The 19312-nt window shown below is 44.5% G+C and overlaps 1 protein-coding gene across 3 annotated transcripts in view; it reads left to right on the top strand.

The window, feature by feature from the left end:
- The window catches only part of SRGAP3 (SLIT-ROBO Rho GTPase activating protein 3), a 269429-nt gene that overhangs the window by 223710 nt on the left and 26407 nt on the right, over positions 1-19312 (top strand). For all 3 annotated transcript variants that reach the window (XM_015130346.3, XM_077993349.1, XM_015130344.3), the window contains exons 14-18: positions 548-625; positions 10165-10299; positions 12056-12161; positions 12363-12590; positions 15508-15587. In XM_015130346.3, the coding sequence (XP_014985832.2) occupies positions 548-625; positions 10165-10299; positions 12056-12161; positions 12363-12590; positions 15508-15587 (627 nt within the window). The remainder of the gene's footprint in view (positions 1-547; positions 626-10164; positions 10300-12055; positions 12162-12362; positions 12591-15507; positions 15588-19312) is intronic.

Genomic DNA, 19312 nt, shown 5'->3' with positions numbered 1-19312 from the left:
TCAAACCTGCAGCTCTGTGCTTTGAGCACCGAATGGAGTTTGCCAGTAAATCAGCTAATACTACTAGATTATAAGCTCCATGAAGGTGTTAGGTTAATGCCAATGTAATTGCGGCTTTTGCCATTACTTTTGAATGGGAAAAATCGCAATTACTTTTGCACCAACCTAGTAATGGTGTCTGGGATTTGTTAATTTAACCTCTCCCAAGTCCCAGCCAGAATGTACTCTAGAGTCTAGCTCTTCTTGAAGGCAGAACATGTCTGTGTACAGGGAAGGAAAGGTATTGATACAAAACTTCTTGTGGCCTTTTCCTTTAAGCTGAAACAGAAGATCACAGATTATGAAGCAGATGTGTCCCAGGATTTTGGCCAGCTGTACTTCACCGTGCAGGCCATTTTTGGAGACATTCATAGGGAACGACTCTGTTATAAAGAATCGGGGGAAGAAAGGGACAAGCAATGGGCAGAGTCACTGGTATTCCCAGTGGTCTAATGAACTCAAAGTCTCATGGATTTACTACTTCTTTTTCTGTATGTTTCTTTTTTAGGACTCCAGCAGCAGGGGATCTTCAGAGTGCCAGGATCTCAGGTGGAAGTCAATGACATCAAAAATTCCTTTGAGAGAGGTGGGTGCAGAGTGACCATCTTAAGCTTGTGTGTTAAGCTTGTGGCCAGGGGAAGCCAGGGTGAATGTTCACATGTGTCTCGGAGCCAGTGGTATGCAGAAGCTGGCCTGCAGTGGTTTGCAGGAGCTGATTGTGCACATCTCTTTCCAACTTCACAGTCAGTGATTTTGTCCTGGTACTTGGAATAAGCATGACTGGAATGTTTACACCACAGAAATTGGCAAAAACTAAGTTCTAATTGTTTCCTGCCAAAGAGCTAACTGTTTAACATTTACCTACCACCAGTACCAGCACCAGCACCAGCACCAGCACCAGCACCAGCACCGCTACCAGTACTACAATTACTGCTACTACTGCTTTTACTACTATTACTGCTTATGGGTGACTCTCTCCAGTGGGCTGCACAGTGGTTGCTGGGAAAGGGTGCCTTGTAAAGAGCTCTGGAATATTTACGTGAATCTGTAAAGGATGCTACATTTTAGAATTGGAAGAACATAGAAAACACTGAGTGACTTTTAGAATATCCTAATTTTTAATTTTTTATGCGGTGTTTTTGGCAAGCCACACATTGGGAGGAAGAGATTATATACTCCCTCTACCCCTAGAGAGGTGACCTAGTTCCCATTTTGATTTAAGCAAGGATATGAAAGCTTATTAGAAGTGAGGTGGACCACTAGACCAGGACACATGTGATATATTTGGTGTAGCCTCTCTGGGCTTCAGAATCCCTGATAGGAACAGATGGCCAGTGACAGTGTCCAAGCCAAGTAAGGACTCACTGGGTCAGGAAATGCTCAATTCTTCTTACACCTCTGCCTTTGAATATTTAGTGCTTATCTCACTGCTACACTGAAATGGAAAATCCATGCATTTTCATTTGAGGAAATATTTTCAATCCTGCTCCCTGATTCTAGAACAAAACCTAGCATTAGCAAGTCCATAACCTCATCCCAGGGGAGGAAAGAAGAGTTGGAATATCGGTATCCCACATAATATATCTGCCTGCAGTTTTCCAGTATTTGAAAAGGTCATGTCTCCACAGTCCACCCCGTCTCAACTCTGATTTACTGCCTTCTCTGAGTGGTTCTGGCACTGAGGACCCCAATCCCATACCCCTTTACTAGCAGTACATCACATCCCAAAAGGTATGGTTTACCCCTGTTGGCTGTGCTCTGAGCAGGCCTCTCTGTGTGCTTCCACCCATAGAATTCTTCCTACTTATTACCTAGCTCCCCTCCCACCCCAAAGGAGCTGTCTCTTGAACAAATTCTCTGTCTCCCAGTCATCTCCATTCCATCTTGCGGTGGAGGAAGCATTCTGCAGCCCCAAGCAGTACTGCTATGGCCCCCAGGCACAGACCCTCTGTGGATGTAGGCACTCTGGCTTGGAACCATCTGGAGACAATGAGATTTGTCTGCATGTCATGCTCAGTGGCCTTCTAGGGTCTAGGGGAGCTTTGTTTCTGGAGCTTACTCGAGAATCTTGGGTGCTTAGAACCAGGGAGCCCCAGGACCCCCTTGCTCGAAGCTCCTACTCAGCCATGTATTCATTCACTCAACAAGCATGCACTGAACCCTATACCGTACAAGGTAATGGACTAGGACCTGAAAATGCAATATGAACAAAACACGGTCACTACTAGTAGGGGAGCCAGTTTAGCCAACAGCCAGTATAATCAGTGCAATGATGGAGTAGGCAATGGGGAGCGTAGGAGCCCCTAGCCCAGCCTGGATGGAGTGGAGAGGAATAGCAAAGCCAGGGAAGGCTTCCTTGGGAAAAATGCCTAAACTGAGGCTTAAAGAGTAAGAGCCAGGGGAAGCAGGGGCAAAGAAAGGGCGTTCCAAACCAAGGAAACAGCATGTGCAAAATCCGCGTCCATGATGCAAGTATCATTTGCCATTACTCTGAGCCTCTCTTGGCAGCACTGGACAGTCCAATCCATAATGTTGCTGCTTAGTTTTCCCCAACTTCTTACACCCCTGCTGCCCTGTGTTCATTTACAATGAACAGAACTATAGTCTGGAATCTTTGCTGGTTCCTTCCTCCTGGGCTCATCCCATTATACAGAATGCCTTGTCACCCTGCCTTGAATCTCATGGGCAAACTCACTGCATGATGCCTCCAGCCTGGCAACCACTTTGCCTGGCATTTCCCTGCCTCTCCATATTCTATAGGTAACCTTGTTGCCACAGGCAATCCTACCCTTTCCCTACCCCGGTAGCACTGCTTTTTTCCTTCTTGAATGTGATTTTCTAAGGTCAGCACCTCCTGTCACTTGCTTTGGTGCTTTGCAGGGGTGATGTGCAATTTAAAAGAATTCTCTGCTCCTAACAAGCCTTGGATCGCCTCGGGCAGAGCCCAGCTGGGTGGAGAACACCTGAACTAAATCTCCGCTGCAAAAAATATTTTCTCCTTTTTCTTTCCCTCACGAATGCAGTTGGCCTCACTCCCTCTCCCCATCGTTCCAAAACGAATCTCATTCTCTCGCCAGCCTGGTCCTTCTGCTCCACCTGAGTCGACAATGAAGCATGCTATCTTCTAAAAGAATCGTTCTAGTATGTCTGTTTTATAAAAATCCTTTCCTGGATTTTCTGGGATGGCCAGTGCCAGATTTCTCACTATTCTTTTCTGTTCCTTGACATTCACCAAGCGTATGCCCTGGGTTTGGCTCCTAACCTGGCTGACACTCAGGGCCGCCTCCTCCCACCCCTCCCCAGACTAGGGTCTTCCCTCTTCCTGGCCCTCAGCCTGCTTATCTCCATGTTTCCCTGGCGACAGGGTGGCCCAAACCTGGGCCCAGCTCAATATTTCTCTTCTCGCCCACTCTTCACATCCCACATGGTTTAACTCGTGACTAAATTTCCTCTCCAAACCAGTATGCCATGTTTTTCCTTTCTTCCTGTATTTTATATATTTATTTGAGATGGAGTCTCCCTCTGTCACCAGGCTGGAGTGCAATGGCGGGATCTTGGCTGACTGCAACCTCCGCTTCCCAGGTTCAAGTGATTCTCTTGCCTCAGCCTCCTGAGTAGCTGGGACTACAGGCGTGTGCCACCTCACCTGGCTAATTTTTTATATTTTTAGTAGAGACACGGTTTCACCATGTTGGCTAGGATGGTCTCCATCTCCTGACCTCGTGATCCGCCGGTCTCAGCCTCCCGAAGTGCTGAGATTACAGGCATGAGCCACTGTGCCTGGCCAATTTATTTATTTTTTGAGACAGGGTCTCTGCCTCCCCCAGTTCAGGTGATCCTGCCACCTCAGCACCCTTCCATCCCACCAAGTAGCTGGGGTTACAGGTGTGTGCCACCATGCCTGGCTAATTTTTGTATTATTTGTAGAGATGGGCTTTCGCCATTGAACGCCTGGGCTCAAAGTGATGCACCAGACTCAACCTCCAGAAAAGCTGGGATTCCAGGCGTGAGCCACTGCCCCCAGCCTTTTCATTTTCTTTTTAAAATTTAAATCCTCGAATCCCTGCAGGGTGCCCATTCTTCACCAGTTGTTAAAAGGGATATGGGTCTTGTTCTTCCTTGGCTCTGTTTTCCCTTCCCTGGGTGGAGGTCTTCCCAAGGTTCCTTGCGTAAGGCTGTTGAAAGGAGCGAGGTTTTCTTTAACTTAAGCTCCTGAAAACTGGTAACATGTTGGAAATCCACTCCTGGCTTATTAGTCCTCAATCTACTTTTTTTTTTCCTTCTCATATGATTCAACCAGAATTTTAGTTGAAATTCTTTTTGTTGTTGTCGTCAGTAAATCTTAAATTCACTGCTCAAGTTTTGAGCTTTCCCTATAAATCTTCTGGCAAAATGAAGGAGAGAAAAAAAAACACACACACACACATCATGAAAAGGCAAGAATTAGCTGCTGAGCTGTGGAGTGAGCTGTGGTCTGCTCTTGTCTCCCAGAAGGTCCCCCACAAACCTCTCTAAGTGACCTCTTTGTATGCATAGATGGGAGTGCTGAGCTCTCTCCTTATGTGGAGGGGGTGCCTTGCCAAGGAGGCAATGGCTCTCTCCCCCTGTGCAGATCTACGCAGGGTTTGGATGTGGGGCTAAAGCCATGCCATGTAGGCTCTGGCACACTCTTGACTCTGGATCTGCCCCTTCTGAGATCTGGGTCCTGCCTCCAGAAGAGGGATGGAACCAGGAGATGCTGGGCAGGGTTGTCATGTCGAGGGGCTTAAGGACCTGTGGCCAGAGAGAACTGCCCTCGTGAGAGAGACTGACTCCAAGCTTCCAGCAGCAGGTCTGACAGAGCCTTTAAGCACACACTGTGTGCTCAGTCTCTGCCCTGGTCGCAGCCCTGTCTTAAAGCCTTTGGCAACGCCCAGGTGATCTGGGTAAAAGTAAGCTCCAGGCAGAGCAATTCAGTAACAATGCCACCTCCCCAGGACATTAGCTAGCCAAGTGTGAACGTGTCTTTCCTTCAGGTTTGCCTGGAATGTTAGCTCTAATTCTCCTCTTGGAGAAAGCCATCATTCACAGGAACCATCCGGCTCATCTCCAGCTCTGGAATTCCATTCTCAGAGCCAAAACTGACTAGCTTGCAGAGAGCCAAAGTCCTGGGCTAGTTGAAAAGAATGTTTGGGCAGCTCAATTTATGGACTGAGGGCCTTGCAGGAGGAATGGCAAGAACTAATGGCGTATGTATGTGTATGTGTGCATATGTAAAGTCAATATACTAATCATGCTTAACAACGGGAGCTAGTACTAGGTAACATTGAGGAAAATATCCATGTGTTTTTGAATTATGAGACCACAGGAATGATGTGTGGAGCTAATAGGGAAACAGTTCAATATGGTACGGTTTTTGAATTCCTTAGGCTGCTACAGGAATAGAGAGGGAGGCTGAGGAGGTGAGGCTTGGACATCCCCCACCCCAGTTCAACTAAGACAGCTTTGTTCTATAAGTTGGGATTTCATAGGAACTTCTTTACTGAGAAAAAAAAGGTTGAGATTTTACTGTAAAGGATGAAAGGAAGGAAAGTAGGTAAATATATACCTACCTACATAAGCAGGCATACATACAGATAGACAGATCCAAAAATCACAGGTAGAAGAAAGCGTATCTCTCAGGGATTATGAGACCTTGGAGCTGCCAGTGTCTGTTGTTGACTTTGTGATTGTGGGCACATTGCTTCATCTACCAGGGCCTCAGCTCTCCCACAGGAGAGAACAGTGGTATTGGAACCATGTCTCCCTTAGTGACATGCAATGCTGTTGTAAGGGTTAGGAGAGTTAGTATGTACAAATGTTCTTCTCACTTGAGAAGTGCTGTGTGAATACAGGCAATTTTTTGGTGTGTTTATTTTCTCTCTTCCTTCCCTACAAGGAAGTCTTATGGAGGCAGCATTCTCACCTCCTCCAGTGGGAACATTTGAGAAATTGACCTATCCAACACCAGTATCTGGGCCACCATGCATGATTGTTCACACTGGACACTGCACAAGGCTGCCCAGCCAAGAGAACAGATGGGAACTGAACTCTGGCTCATGCTCTGTACACTGCAAGCCCTGGTGCAGGAAGGCAGGGGGACCATTCTCTAATTCATACTGAAGCATGTTGGGGCTAGGGAGGCCCTGGCAGTGACATGTATTCACTTCCCACGGAAGCAGAGTAAAGAGATCCAAGGATGAGTTTCCAGTTCTGCTTTTCATTGCTTGCCAGCCCTGGAGGTGCTCTTAGCTGTTCAGGAGGAGGAGCATCCATTGTGCGGATGTCTCTGAACATCTCAGGAAAGCAGCAGAAGGCTCCCTGCTGCCTTTTACCACCCCCATGGAAATTCACAGTGGTGAACCTGCCTAGCAGCTCTGATTAAATTGAAAAGGGCTCCCTGAAATACCATTTGCCCTTGTCCAACTGGCAAAAATTCCAAACACTGACAATATGCCAGGGGCAGGGCTGTGGAAAACAACATTCTTGAGATGGTGTTGTTGGTAGGAATACAAAATGGCATAGCCCCATTGAAGAATTTGACTCTGTCTGATAAAACTGCGTATATGTCTACCCTATGACCCAGCCATTCCACTTCTGGGAACTGATCCCAGAGATCTGCCTCCATGCATACAAAAACACAGGAATATTCACTGTGGCAGTATTTATAATAACCAAATAGTGGAAAGAAGTCAAATGTTGACCCATAAGAGATTGATTGCATAAATTATGGTCTATCCATGAAGTAGAGTACTTTGCAGCCTTTAAAAAAAATAAATAGAGGAAGATCTCTGCGAACTAATGTGGAGGGATTTCCAGGATTTCTTGTTAGGTGAAGAAAGAAGTTTATTTAGAAGTATACTACATTCTATGTAAGAAATAAGAGGATATTAAAAATTGGCCTATGTATTTGCTTACACAGCAGGACTAACCAGAAACTAATGAAAATGGTTAAATATAAGGTATGGAGGACAGAAGGATAAGGATAGGGCTTCTCTGAGTGCAACTTTTGACTTCTGGACCCTATAAATGCTTTGTGCATTCAAAACTGTAAATTTAAAAAAAGGATTTCTAAAAGAAATTTAATACCTAAAATACAAAGAAAACCAAGTATGCCACTTATCAAATTGATAACTACAGAGAGTAACTTTTGAACATGTACTCCGATCATACATTTTTAACAGCTTTATTGAATTACATACCGTAAGGCTCACCCATTTTTAAAAGTATACATTTCATGCAAATCAAAACCATAAAGATCATCTCACCCCAGTTAAAATGGCCATTATTATGAAAGCAAACAATAACAGATGCTGATAAGGATGCAGGCAAAAGGGAACTCTTATATACTGTGGGTGGGAATGTAAATTAATACAGCCACTATGGAAAACAGCATGGAGATTTCACAAAAAACTAAAAATAGAACTACCATACCATTCAGCAATCCCACTACTGGGTATTTATCTAAAGGAGAATAAATCAATGTATCAAAAGGATATCTGCACTCCTATGTTTACTGCAGCACTATTCACAATAGCAAAGATACAGAAGCAACCTACGGGTCCACCAATACACAAATGGAAAAAGAAAATGTGGTGTATAATATATAGTGGAATACTATCCAGCCACAAAGAAGAATGAAATCATGTCATTTGCAGCAACACATATGGAACTGGAGGACATTATATCAAGTGAAATAAGCCAGGCTCAGAAAGAAGATTACTGCATGTTCTCACTCCTGTGTGGGAGCTAGAACACTTTATCTCATAGACACAGAGGATAGAATGATAGGTGCCAGATACCAGGAAGGGTGGGTGAGTGGGAGTGGAGAATGAAGAGAGGTTGGTTAGTGGGTACAGACATACAATTATATAGAAGAAATAAGTTCTCAGGTTTGATAGTAGAATAGGGTGATGATACTTAGCAACACTATTTTGTGTATTTCAAAGTAACTAGAAGAGAGGACTTGAAATGATACCAAAATATAGAAATGACAGATATTCAAGATGATGGATACCTCAAATACCCTGACTTGATCATTACACATTCTATGCATCTAACAGTTGCATGTACCCCATAAATATTTAAAATGTTATATATCAATAAAAGAAAAAATACATTTCAATGGTTTCTGTTATATTTACAGAGTTATGCAATCATTATAATGTTACTTCAGAACTTTTTCATCCTCCCCAAAAGGAACCTTGTACCCATTTGCAAGTGCCTCCCAGTATCCTCCATACCCTGGCCACCAGCCCTAGGCAACCACTGATCTACTTTCTGTCTTCTGACCATATATCTCTTTAGTGGGATACACTTTGAAGATAAAAATACTAACCAATAACATAAACAAAAGCCCTGGAAAGAAATCTCAAATTGTGTGTAGCAGGTTTATTGTTAGTAGTAATATTGCTATTAAAACTGTTACACTATTGATTGTGTATTATAGGATAAGGCAGATGAATATATTTATTACTAATATTATTCAGAACCAAGATTTTTATGGTAAGAAAAAATGTACAAATACAAAATAAGTGAAGGTAATGAAAACCTTATTTTATGAATAAGAAACATCAATATGAACTCATGAAAAAAAAAATTCTAGTTCTATCCACTGAAAGGACCTGGAAGCTCTTTACGACTCTTCTGTAGCAATGAGCACACCTAATACCTAGATCTTGGTATCTCGATATAAGACACCATATTTGTTTGCTATGAAAAGCAAACAGAGCCTGCTGGAGAAATGTTTGATTCAAGATCTGGATCAAGGAAAGTAAAAAGTAATTGGGGATTTTTTTTTTTTTTTTTGTCCAGAAAGCAAGGAACTGCTCATTGGAGGTCACATTAAAAGGACACAAGAAAGTGTACTCTATGGCCAAATTTGGGACAATTTAAGTATTCTAAAAAATAGTGATGGTAATAGATAATCACAATTCAGTTAAAAATTACAAAAACAAGTTCGTAGAAATGTTAATAAAGGGGTAAGGGTGGGGGACATGAAGACAGCTCTTCTTTACAAAAGAATGCCTGCTGATACATGGAGAAGAAATGACAGAATTAGAAAATCACCATTTTGCAATCCCCAGTGGAACAATTGATTTGGGCTAAAGTCATCACTGGATGCTAAAACCACTGGGTGAAACATATTGGGCACTACATGCACACAGTCGTCTCAAAGCATCATCATGACACTTTGAGTACCATTTCACAGATCATACGTATTACAAAGTGGGAGAAGATACCTTCATAATGTAGAGATCTGGAGGCCAACACCTTGACCCAGTGATCAAGGTTGGCATCACCAGCAGCAGGACAGCCTGAGGTATGTGCCTTCTAATGGGATGCATTAAGGTGTCCATAACATCACCCATGTAGTGTTCTTGCCAAAAATATTTAATTGGAATCTAATCATGAGAAAACAGACAAATCCAGAGTGTGAGGCATTCTATGAGACAACTGGCCAGGGCTCTTCAGAAAGAGCCGATACTGTAAAAAACAAACTAGCAAACAAAAATATCAGGGCGTATTTTACATTTAAAGGACTCAAGAAAAATAACCACCAGATGAATTGTGTGAATGTTGATTAGATCTTGTCTTTTGAAAAAAGTTCTGTAAAAGACACCATGGGACAACTGGGGATGTCTGAATGTGGGCTGTATATGAAATGTTCTTTTTGAATGGTTAATTTTCTTAGGTGTAATAATGTGGTTATGTAGGAGAATATCCTTATTCTTAGGAGAAGTTTGTTGAAGTAGTTAGCAGTGGTGTGTTTTGATGTCTACAAAATAATCTCAAATAGTGGAGCAACAATAAATATAAATACAGAAAGAACAAGAAATCAAATATGGCAAGATGAGTGTAAGCAAAAGGTGATGGGTGTTCATTATTTTATTTTTACAACTCTTCTATAGATTTAAACAGTTTCAAATAAGAAGTTGCAGGGAGAACTTTAAACTTGCTGAAGCAGGGGGCCTCATATGTGGGGGAGACTTCTCCCATCTGCCTTTCCTGTGGTTCAGCCTGGGCCAGGTCATCTCTTCTGCCATCTGTACGTTCTCTGACTCCTTCCCAAGCTGAAACATCATCTCGTCTCTTGTTTCCACTCAGGTGAAGACCCCCTTGTGGACGATCAAAATGAACGAGATATCAATTCAGTCGCTGGTGTTTTAAAACTGTATTTCCGAGGACTGGAAAACCCACTCTTTCCTAAGGAAAGGTTTCAAGATTTGATATCTACTATTAGTAAGTATTTCCCAGGTGAAATGATCAGTTCTTTGACAAATCATTGTTGGAGTAGAGCTACAGGCTCATTGCTGTGCTAGGCATAGAGGAGGGATATTATGAAAGAGGAAGTGTGACCTGCATCCTCTTAGAACTGAAAGCAGAAATAAGAAGATGGTTTATAATGAAAGGGCTAATGGGCATGTCACACCCCCTGGGTAGAGAAGGAGCTCAGGGGAGAACCAGAGGAAGACTTGGTTTCGCAGATCAGAGCCAAGAGAGAGAGTGCTGGGAGCAGAGTGTTCCAGGAGGAATGGGCACAGGGGATCCTGAGAAGGGCTAGGGACATAGACCCAGTGGGACCAGCAGGAGGGTGTCCCAGCCTGTGCATGGCGCAAGAGGTTGGAAGGGGAAAATGGAGCAAGAGGGGGAAGACCTTGAATGCCTTGCAAACATTCCAGAGCTTTTCCCCTTGGGTGATGGGGAGCCGTGGAAGGTCTAGAGGTCAGGTCAGCAGCATGACCAGCAAGGGAAATGGTGACAGTAAGTTGACTGGGGATTTTCTCTGACATTGCTAGTTAGTTGAGAGAAACTGTTATGTTTCTGTGGATAAAATCAGGAGGAACCCAGTCTAGGGGGCTGATATCATGGTACCTTGACTCTGAGATACCCAAATCCAAAGTAACCTTTTGGAAATTTTTTTAAAAATTAAGCTTTCAACTTTAGAATATTAGAATTTTACTCATTTAGAATAAACTTTTAAATTTGATTCACAGAAAAGTTGCCCCACACCCAGTTTCATTTGGGGTGTTTCTCACAGTACTCTGAGAGATATTTGCAGTCAGTAAAGTGTTCCTGGAGATGGCAAGAGAAGAGGGAGGTTTGAGCTCTCTTTTATTGTGTGTGTAAAAGACCCTTCTGTTCCCCCTTCCCTCCACACTATTCCCTGCTCATCCTTCCTGACCTTCATACTGCAAGCTCTATTCTAGACTGCAGAGGTCTGACCCTGTCTGAGCCCTGTATCACTTGCCCAGCCAGTGTTTCCAGAACCCCCCAAAATCCTGTTCCTGTGCAGGGCCCTGAGCAAATTTCAGGTCTAGGATGACCTGGAAACAGGGGTCAGAGATGAGATCCCAAGCATCTGCCAGACTTTGGCTGATAGGTAGTTTGAGAAGTGGTGATTTATTCCATGTTCATTTCCTGAGCAGCTACTATGTGTCAGACCTGTGCTGCAGCTGGTGTTTGTAAAGAGTTTAATAAAACATGGTCCCTGCCTGTGTCTGTCAGGACTCACAGGTAACAGAAACCCAGCTTAAACCTGCTTACTTCATAAAAGGGAATGGACTGTTTGGGTACCTGGAAAGCTTAGGTCCAGCTGGACTCAGACCTTCACACGGCATCAGCAGATATATGCCCCCTCCATCTCTATGCCAGCTTCACTCTTAGGTGGGATCCTCCTCTCGGGGCCCCCCACTGTGCTCCAGGCTTCCCTCTACCCAGGTCCAAGAGGGCACCTCCCTGTGGGTTTCTCACAACCAAAGTCCCAAGAGTCGACTCTGATTGGTTCTTGATTAGGCCACACCTCCAGCCCCTCCCTGTAGCCAGGGAGATGGATGCTCTGATTGGCCAGGCCAGGATCACCTATGATCCCCTGAATCAAGAGTAGAGCTGTCTTCCCCCATCCACGTGGACTGATACAGGAGATGTGGCAAGCGAACATTTGCTGTTTTGCTCTCTGAGGATGAAAGGCACGCTGAAAAGCCCCTTTATATTACAGAACTGGAGAACCCAGCTGAGAGGGTGCACCAGATCCAACAAATTCTCGTCACCCTTCCCCGCGTGGTCATCGTGGTCATGAGATACCTCTTCGCTTTCCTTAACCAGTGAGTGTCTGGCCAAGGGGCCCCTTTTTGACTCAGGCCTGGCCTCCTTTGGGAGGGGGTATCTTGAGGCTTCTGCAGATGCTATTTTTAAAGGAGAACATGGAACCCTCCTGGATTTGTATAGAGTCCCCCAAAAGAAAAAAAACATAGGGGGAGGACTTGCCTTTCCCAGATGACTTGTGGGTAACTCCTCTCTCCTAGCCTCTCCCAGTATAGCGACGAGAACATGATGGATCCCTACAACCTGGCCATCTGCTTCGGGCCTACCCTCATGCATATCCCTGATGGGCAGGACCCTGTGTCCTGCCAGGCACACATCAATGAAGTCATCAAAACCATCATCATCCATCATGAAGCCATCTTCCCCAGCCCCCGGGAGCTAGAGGGACCTGTGTATGAAAAATGCATGGCTGGAGGGGAAGAATATTGGTAAGATGCCATTCCTCTTAATATTATTATTATCATCATCATTGTTATTTCCATTGAACAGGAACAATAAGAAACGCTTCAGTTTTCTTACTGCTTGATAGTCAGTGCTTCCATATACATTTTCTCATCTGAGCTTCACAGCAGTCTTACATGAGAGATAGGTACATCAGTTAGGATTCTCTTGGTTACAAGGGACAGACATACAACTCAAATTGCCTTAAGCCAAATGGAACTTTATTGGTTTACTTAAGTAAAAAGTCTGGGGGTATATCTTCAGGTATAGCTTGATCCAGGGGCTCAACTATTACCGCAAGGACTTGGTTCTGCAGTCTCCATCTCTTGGCCCTGCTTTATTCTGTGTTGGCTTCATTCCTGGACAGCCATTTCCTTGGTGGTTCAAGCAGGCAACCAGCAACTCAAGATCTGTAACTCACTCTCTTAGTATCTTCAATAGAAAATACCCTTTCCTTCTCAAATGTTCCAAGACACGCTCAATAACTGTTTCATTGCTGAGGTTTGGGCCTGGTGAAGTAATCACCTTGGTAAGAAGATGCAATGCTTTAACTGGCCATGTGAGTCACAAGCCCAACTCAGGAAGCAGGGGAGTGAATAGTCCCCACCTCAACTTCATGAACTGAGTATGACACTTACCACCCTTGTTTCCTCTCACCTAGGAGTTCTCTTTTCCAGACAAAGTAGCTCAGTTTCTTTGTGTGTTCAACACCATGTCAACAATCACTAATTAGGGACCTCTGTGTGCCTGGTATACCTGGTACTACACTAGGTCTTAGGAGAAATATTTTAGAAGCTTTTCAAAGTCAGGGCTTTAAAAGCTTCGCCAGGCTAAGACCTTAAAATGTCAAGACAGGAAAAACGTTTAAATGTGGTGAAGACAGGAAATTCAGGACACTAAATGACAGAGACCAAAGCGTTTTTACTATTTCTTTATTTCCAATTCAAGAGAGCACACAGCTATATATTTAGGTATTACCCACGCTGCCTTCAGCCAGGTGCCTACAGGGGAGTTTGTTTTTTGATTGTCAAACGTTCTTGGACTTTTGAATTGCCTTAGTACTGTGAGCATATTTGGGCAGCTGCTTCAAAGAAGGAAGGTGTTCCAGCCTTTGTGTTTCCTTCCCACATGCCTCCCTGCATAGAGATACTGGGTCATAGTCATGTCTAATCACAACTCTCTAATCTCGTTTGAGGCACTAGGGTGCAAATCCATCCCTGTTCTGTAACAGAAACATTAAACAGCTGGCAAGCATAATTTCTGGACAAAGAGACTTGTCACACAGTTTTTGCAATCATTACCAGTTCTCTTTTCTTGCTGCAATATATATAATTAGTGTTCTGGGAAGGGACGCACAGATCTTCGTGTACTTATCAAAGAACAATATACAATAACCACACTTTTCTTAATCCTATTTGTTTCCCACAAGACTGTAAAACTATTAATTACATGGTAATTTTGGAGTTTTCACAACCAGAAGGGAGACTTGGCTGAGGGTCTCAGCACAGTAGACAACATTCATTCATTCAACAAATGGTTACCAAGCATCTGTTGTGGGCTGGATTCTGTGCTGGGAGTCAGAGATGTAACCAAACAAGATTGGCCCCTGGCGCAGGAGCTCTGACGGAATAGGAAACAAACGGCTCCAGAAGTGGGGCTCCCTGAGCCAGTCTAGGGAAATCAGGAAGGGCTTCCTTGGGGAAGTACAGACTGAGCTGAGACTGCAGAATGAACTGGAGCCAGCCCAGTGAGGAGTGCACAAAGACCTGGAGCATTCAGTAGAATGAAAAGTAGTTCAGTGTGACCAGAACATAGCATGTGTGACAGGGGAATGGTGAAGGATGAGGCTCCACAGGTTGGATAGAGCCAGGCTGTGAAAAATCTTGGAAGCCACTGAGTTTGGTCCTGATTCAGGTGGCAGTGGAGAATTTTTCATAATAAAGTACATATTCCTTTAAATGGCATTGCCAATGTCACCTTTGAGAAGCCTTCCCTGTCCACTCTTTATAGGTCCTCTCTGCTGTTCTTGTCTCTGCCCATTTATTTCCTACCTAACACTACATAACATAACTTGCAACTGTCTTATTTAATGGCATATTGACTTCGGTGTTTTTCTTGCCCCTCTCCCTACAGTGTAAGCAACACGAGGCCAGGGACCTTGTCCGCCTTATCTATCATTGCATCCCTCCTACCAGCACACTGCCTGGCATATTATAACTCACTCAATGGCTCTATTAAAAAAAAAAAAAAATTGGCTGATTATGTGAATTAACCCATGCCTCAAGAAGCTTATAATCTAGTAAGGGGGTAGTAGCTGGTGAAATTATACCAGCACATTAACAACTAAATCTGATGGACTAAATTACTCAGCCACCATGCCCATCGTAGTTGCCAGTCTACTCTCACTGCCTGCATCAATCGGGGCTTTTGCATGCAGAAAGACAGGGCAGCCCTCTTTAGCTTCATCTTAACTCCTGGGATATGTCACCTCAGCTATAAGACAGGAGAGTCAGGCCAGATGAAAGAACTCATAGTACTTCAAAGGGTTCTTTTTGTTCTGGCCTGTGGTCCTTCTGATGATAAATGCTGGGGTTTTACCACTGCCCTCTGGATCTTACAGAACACGTGAGCATTGACAGTCTTCACCAAGAAGACAGCTCAGCAAATTCCAGGGCTAGGAGGGCACTGGGGGAGATATTTGGGAAGCTTCACAAGGAGGAGGCTGGGAGTAGTTTTCTGATTAAGAATCTCCCAGGAGTGGTCAGATGGAAAAGACAGGATGATATGGGCCTGCATCTGAGCTGCAGGAGGGCCCAGAGGCCAACTGGACTGGCATGAGAGGCTGAAGATGCTGTGAGGGTAGATAACCCCCATAGTGAGTCCCCTTCCCATGTTTCCTTGCAGTGACAGCCCACACAGCGAGCCAGGGACCATTGATGAAGTTGACCATGACAATGGCACTGAACCTCATACCAGCGATGAAGGTGAGTGAGGGGTATCCTGGGGACAAGGGATTCTTCCTGGGGCCTCTCACGCTGACTTATGTCAGCCCAACCACAGGGCTGGCCCACGTAGACACGTAGACCTCTTCAGCTTTCCAAGTCAGCCATCTGTCCTTCAGAATAGATGAAGACCCAGAAAAACCTTCATGGCATGCCCCAAGTCCTGGCATGGGCCTGACACAGAGCAGATCCTCATAGGCTCATGCTGTGTGCATCACACCCCACACCTAGCCCACTTCATTCCTTAATGTGTCCTGCCTGGCCCAGGGACAAATCCTAAGTGACACGAGTTTCCTAAGTAGAAAGCAAGCTCTGTTCCTCCATCATTCCCCTGTCAGGGTCTACTCTGTGCCAAGCCTGTGCTGGGACTTGGGCACAGGAATGAACAAGATGTCGGTCCTCAAGGAACTCCCAGTCTGTCACCAGATCTTGGCAGGTTGGAAGTAGCTTCTCATGGTGCAAAGCGATAATGCCAGATTACAAGTGTGTCTGGTGCATTGGGCACCCTGGAGATGAAATCAAAGGGTGATGATCCTGGGAAGTGTATGGTGAGAGAGAGAGAGAAAAAAAGGCCAGTCAAGACCTTTCTCCAGATTCCTCCACCCTTTCCAGACAAGGAGAAGAGAGTCAGACTAGTCTCTAGGGAAACTGGACTGCATAGACAAGCAATCTGAACCACATGCCAGCTTATCCATCAGGCAGAGTGGGCACAGTGCCAAGGGCCCATGGTACTTGTAGAGGTCCACTAAAATGTTTTAATTTATTTTAAAATCAGAAAAAAATGAACACAATATCCAGTCTGGATTATATTTGTCTTTATACTAATGCAGTTGTAAAATATGATTTTTAACTTTTTTTTCTTTTGAATGGAGGAAGGAACCCATGCAGGCAAAAGTGCCTAGGACTCTTGAAAGTTAGAATACGGCCCAGGAGGCACCAAGCACCTGGGATAGTTTTCCTTTTTAAACGTCATGGCTTAGCAGTTCTCTTACTTGTCCTTTGTGTTTCTCTTGTGGGACCGGGTCATGTTGGCTACCACATTTGTCAGGAGAGCAGGGCAGGCACTCAGGTGACAGTTCTGGGAACTGGCAAAAGAGACAAGACTGACAGATGGGTTTTCACAGTCTAGTAGGACTATTTCAGTTGCTAATGACAGAACCCCCAACTCAAATCAACTTAAGCTTAAAAGGGAATAAGTTCCTATACCTGAAAAGTCCCAGAGTTGGCGTGGCTTCAGGCACAGCTGGATCCAGGAGCAAGGGTGATTTTGTCAGCACTTTGTCTGTCTTCTTGTTCTGCTTCCCTCTGTGCCAGTTTCATTCTCATGTAGGATCTTCCTGTGCAGTGGTCTCTGGCAATTCCAGACTTTCACCATCATCTTACCCAGAGTCTCAATGGAAAAGAGCTTCCTTTCTATAATGGTTCCAAGAGAGGTCCTGGGGTGGAGTCTCATTGGACTGCCTTGAGTCATGCACCCAGGCATGATCCAGTCCCCTTGGCCTGAGAGGGAGCTAATGAGTCAGACCTGGGTCACAGGTACAGAAAAGCAAATCCAGATATCACGTTCAGCTTGATCAGACTCCTGAGAGGCTAAAGTCATCCTAAACTGAGGAACGTGTCCTGCAGAGGCTTTGTTTGGAGATGTGAAGGCTGCCACCTTCTGCTTATTCCTGGTGATTTGCTTTTCTCTTTCCTCCTTTTTTTCTTCTGCCGACCACCTCCAGTTCTCGCCCTCCCTCTATCCCTTTTAACAGCCCCCACCCCGTCCTCTCCATCTGTTGCTCTTTGTATTTCTGGATCTCTTTCTGTCTGTCTCTTTCTCTCTCTCTCTAGCTTGCTCTGTCTCTATCTCTCTCCTACTCCTGACATTTCCTCTCCTTTGTCTTGACCAAAGCACCTGCCTTCCTGGGGGCTGAGGTCCCTGTCAGTCCCTTTGCTGGTTTTTCCACAGTTCCTTGGGCTGATGGGCAGAAGGCTGCTCTGAACACCAGGAATGAAGATGAGGAGGGACAGAGAGAATAGGTCTTGCTGGGTCCGTGAAGAAGCAGCCATGGGACTCACCCAGTGGGGCTTCATCCGTATAAGAACCACCCCCCAGAAAGTGCTGTCTCCCCCTTCTCAGGGTAAAGATTCACAGTGGCTCCCAGAATGCATGAGTCAGAGCTTTGTGTCCCCCTCCCAGAAGATCCTTCTTCCTTTTGTTCTTTGTGAGGCTGCTGGTATCTGGGAATGACAAAGGCAGGAAAAATCATCCTGGAAGGGAAGAAGCCACAGGCTGGGAGAGCCAGTTTCATGTTCCCTGAAGGCTCTCAAAGTATCCTGTGTGTATTAGTGAGGGGTATTGAATCAGGGCACTCTTTGGTGGAAAATCAATTTCATTTTCTAAATGTTACATTCATGCCGTCCCTGGCCAAACAGTGGCAGAATAGTGACCTGCAGAGACAGTCAAGGGGTCTCCGTGCTCAGAAAAGAGAGACCTGGAATTGAAGCACAGAGGGAGTCCTTATGGTCATGTAATCTGAGGGAAGCCACATCACCTCTGGCCTCTATTTCCTTGTGTATAAAATGGGAATGACAGCACCAAGCAAATTATGGCATGGGTTAAAATGTGGGTTAATATGTGAAGGAGCCTAGCACAGTGCCTGGGACAGGGAGGTAGATAAGAAACATCAATGGACTCTGTACCAAACAGACATCCTTCCTAATCCTGATAGAGAAACTGAGTCCTGGAGAATTTTCTTGACATAACTGGCATTGGCAGTTATCGGTCATTGGCAACCTAAACCTCCTGATTTGTTTACCTATTTCCTCTTAGACATTTCATTTAGGGGATCATCAATATCTGTCTTCTTTTCTCTTGACAGCACCCTGTATGAATGGAACCCAGCAGGTCTCTAAGGTCAAATCAGGCAGAGAACCATGAGTCCAGGTCTTTGTCGTACATGAATCAGCCAATGAATGCCAAATTGGAGGAACAATTTAGTTGTTTGGGTATCTGTTGCCTTTCTTGTCTCAAAGATTCTGTACCAGCTGGGCATGGTGGCTCACACCTGTAACCCCAACACTTTGGGAGGTTGAGGTGGTCAGATGGCTTGAGCCCAGGAATTCTAGACCAACCTGGGCAACATGGTGAAACTCCATCTCTGAAAAAAAAAATACAAAAATTAGCCAGGCATAGTGGCATATGCCTGTGGTCCCAGCAACTCAGAAGGTTGAAGTGGAAGAATTGCTTGAGCAATTGAGGTTAAGGATGCAGTGAGCCATGATCATGCCACTGCACTCCAGCCTGCGTGACAGAATGAGGCCCCGTCTCAAAGAAAAAAAAAAAAAAAAAAGATTCTATACCTAACTGACGCCTATTCTCCTGTCTTGAGTCTGATAAGTCTGGAAATTCCACAGTGCTTTCTCTTTGGTCTCCAAGATTTATATAAAGAAATCATGGTTAGGCCAAGAATCCTTGACTAAATGAAAAAATGAAGGCAGCCTGTCACTAACAACTTTATTAATTGGAAGCTAAATGAGAAACAAGATTGTTAGATTATAAAACCACTAAAATCAGTGACAGAGGCATGTTTTATGGGTGATATGTCCATATTCAATTATAATTGTGCCACCATTCTCTTACTGATATTTTCCTGAAATTTTTGAGGTTACCTTTGACTCCTCCCCCATTGGTCTGTTTACAATTTCATATAAATGGTGTTGTA

This window comes from Macaca mulatta, chromosome 2 (assembly GCF_049350105.2).
Source record: "Macaca mulatta isolate MMU2019108-1 chromosome 2, T2T-MMU8v2.0, whole genome shotgun sequence".
In the NCBI taxonomy this organism is placed as follows: Eukaryota; Metazoa; Chordata; class Mammalia; order Primates; family Cercopithecidae; genus Macaca; species Macaca mulatta.
The sequence above is the reverse complement of the archived record's forward strand: the minus strand, read 5'-3'. Positions and strand labels throughout refer to the sequence as shown.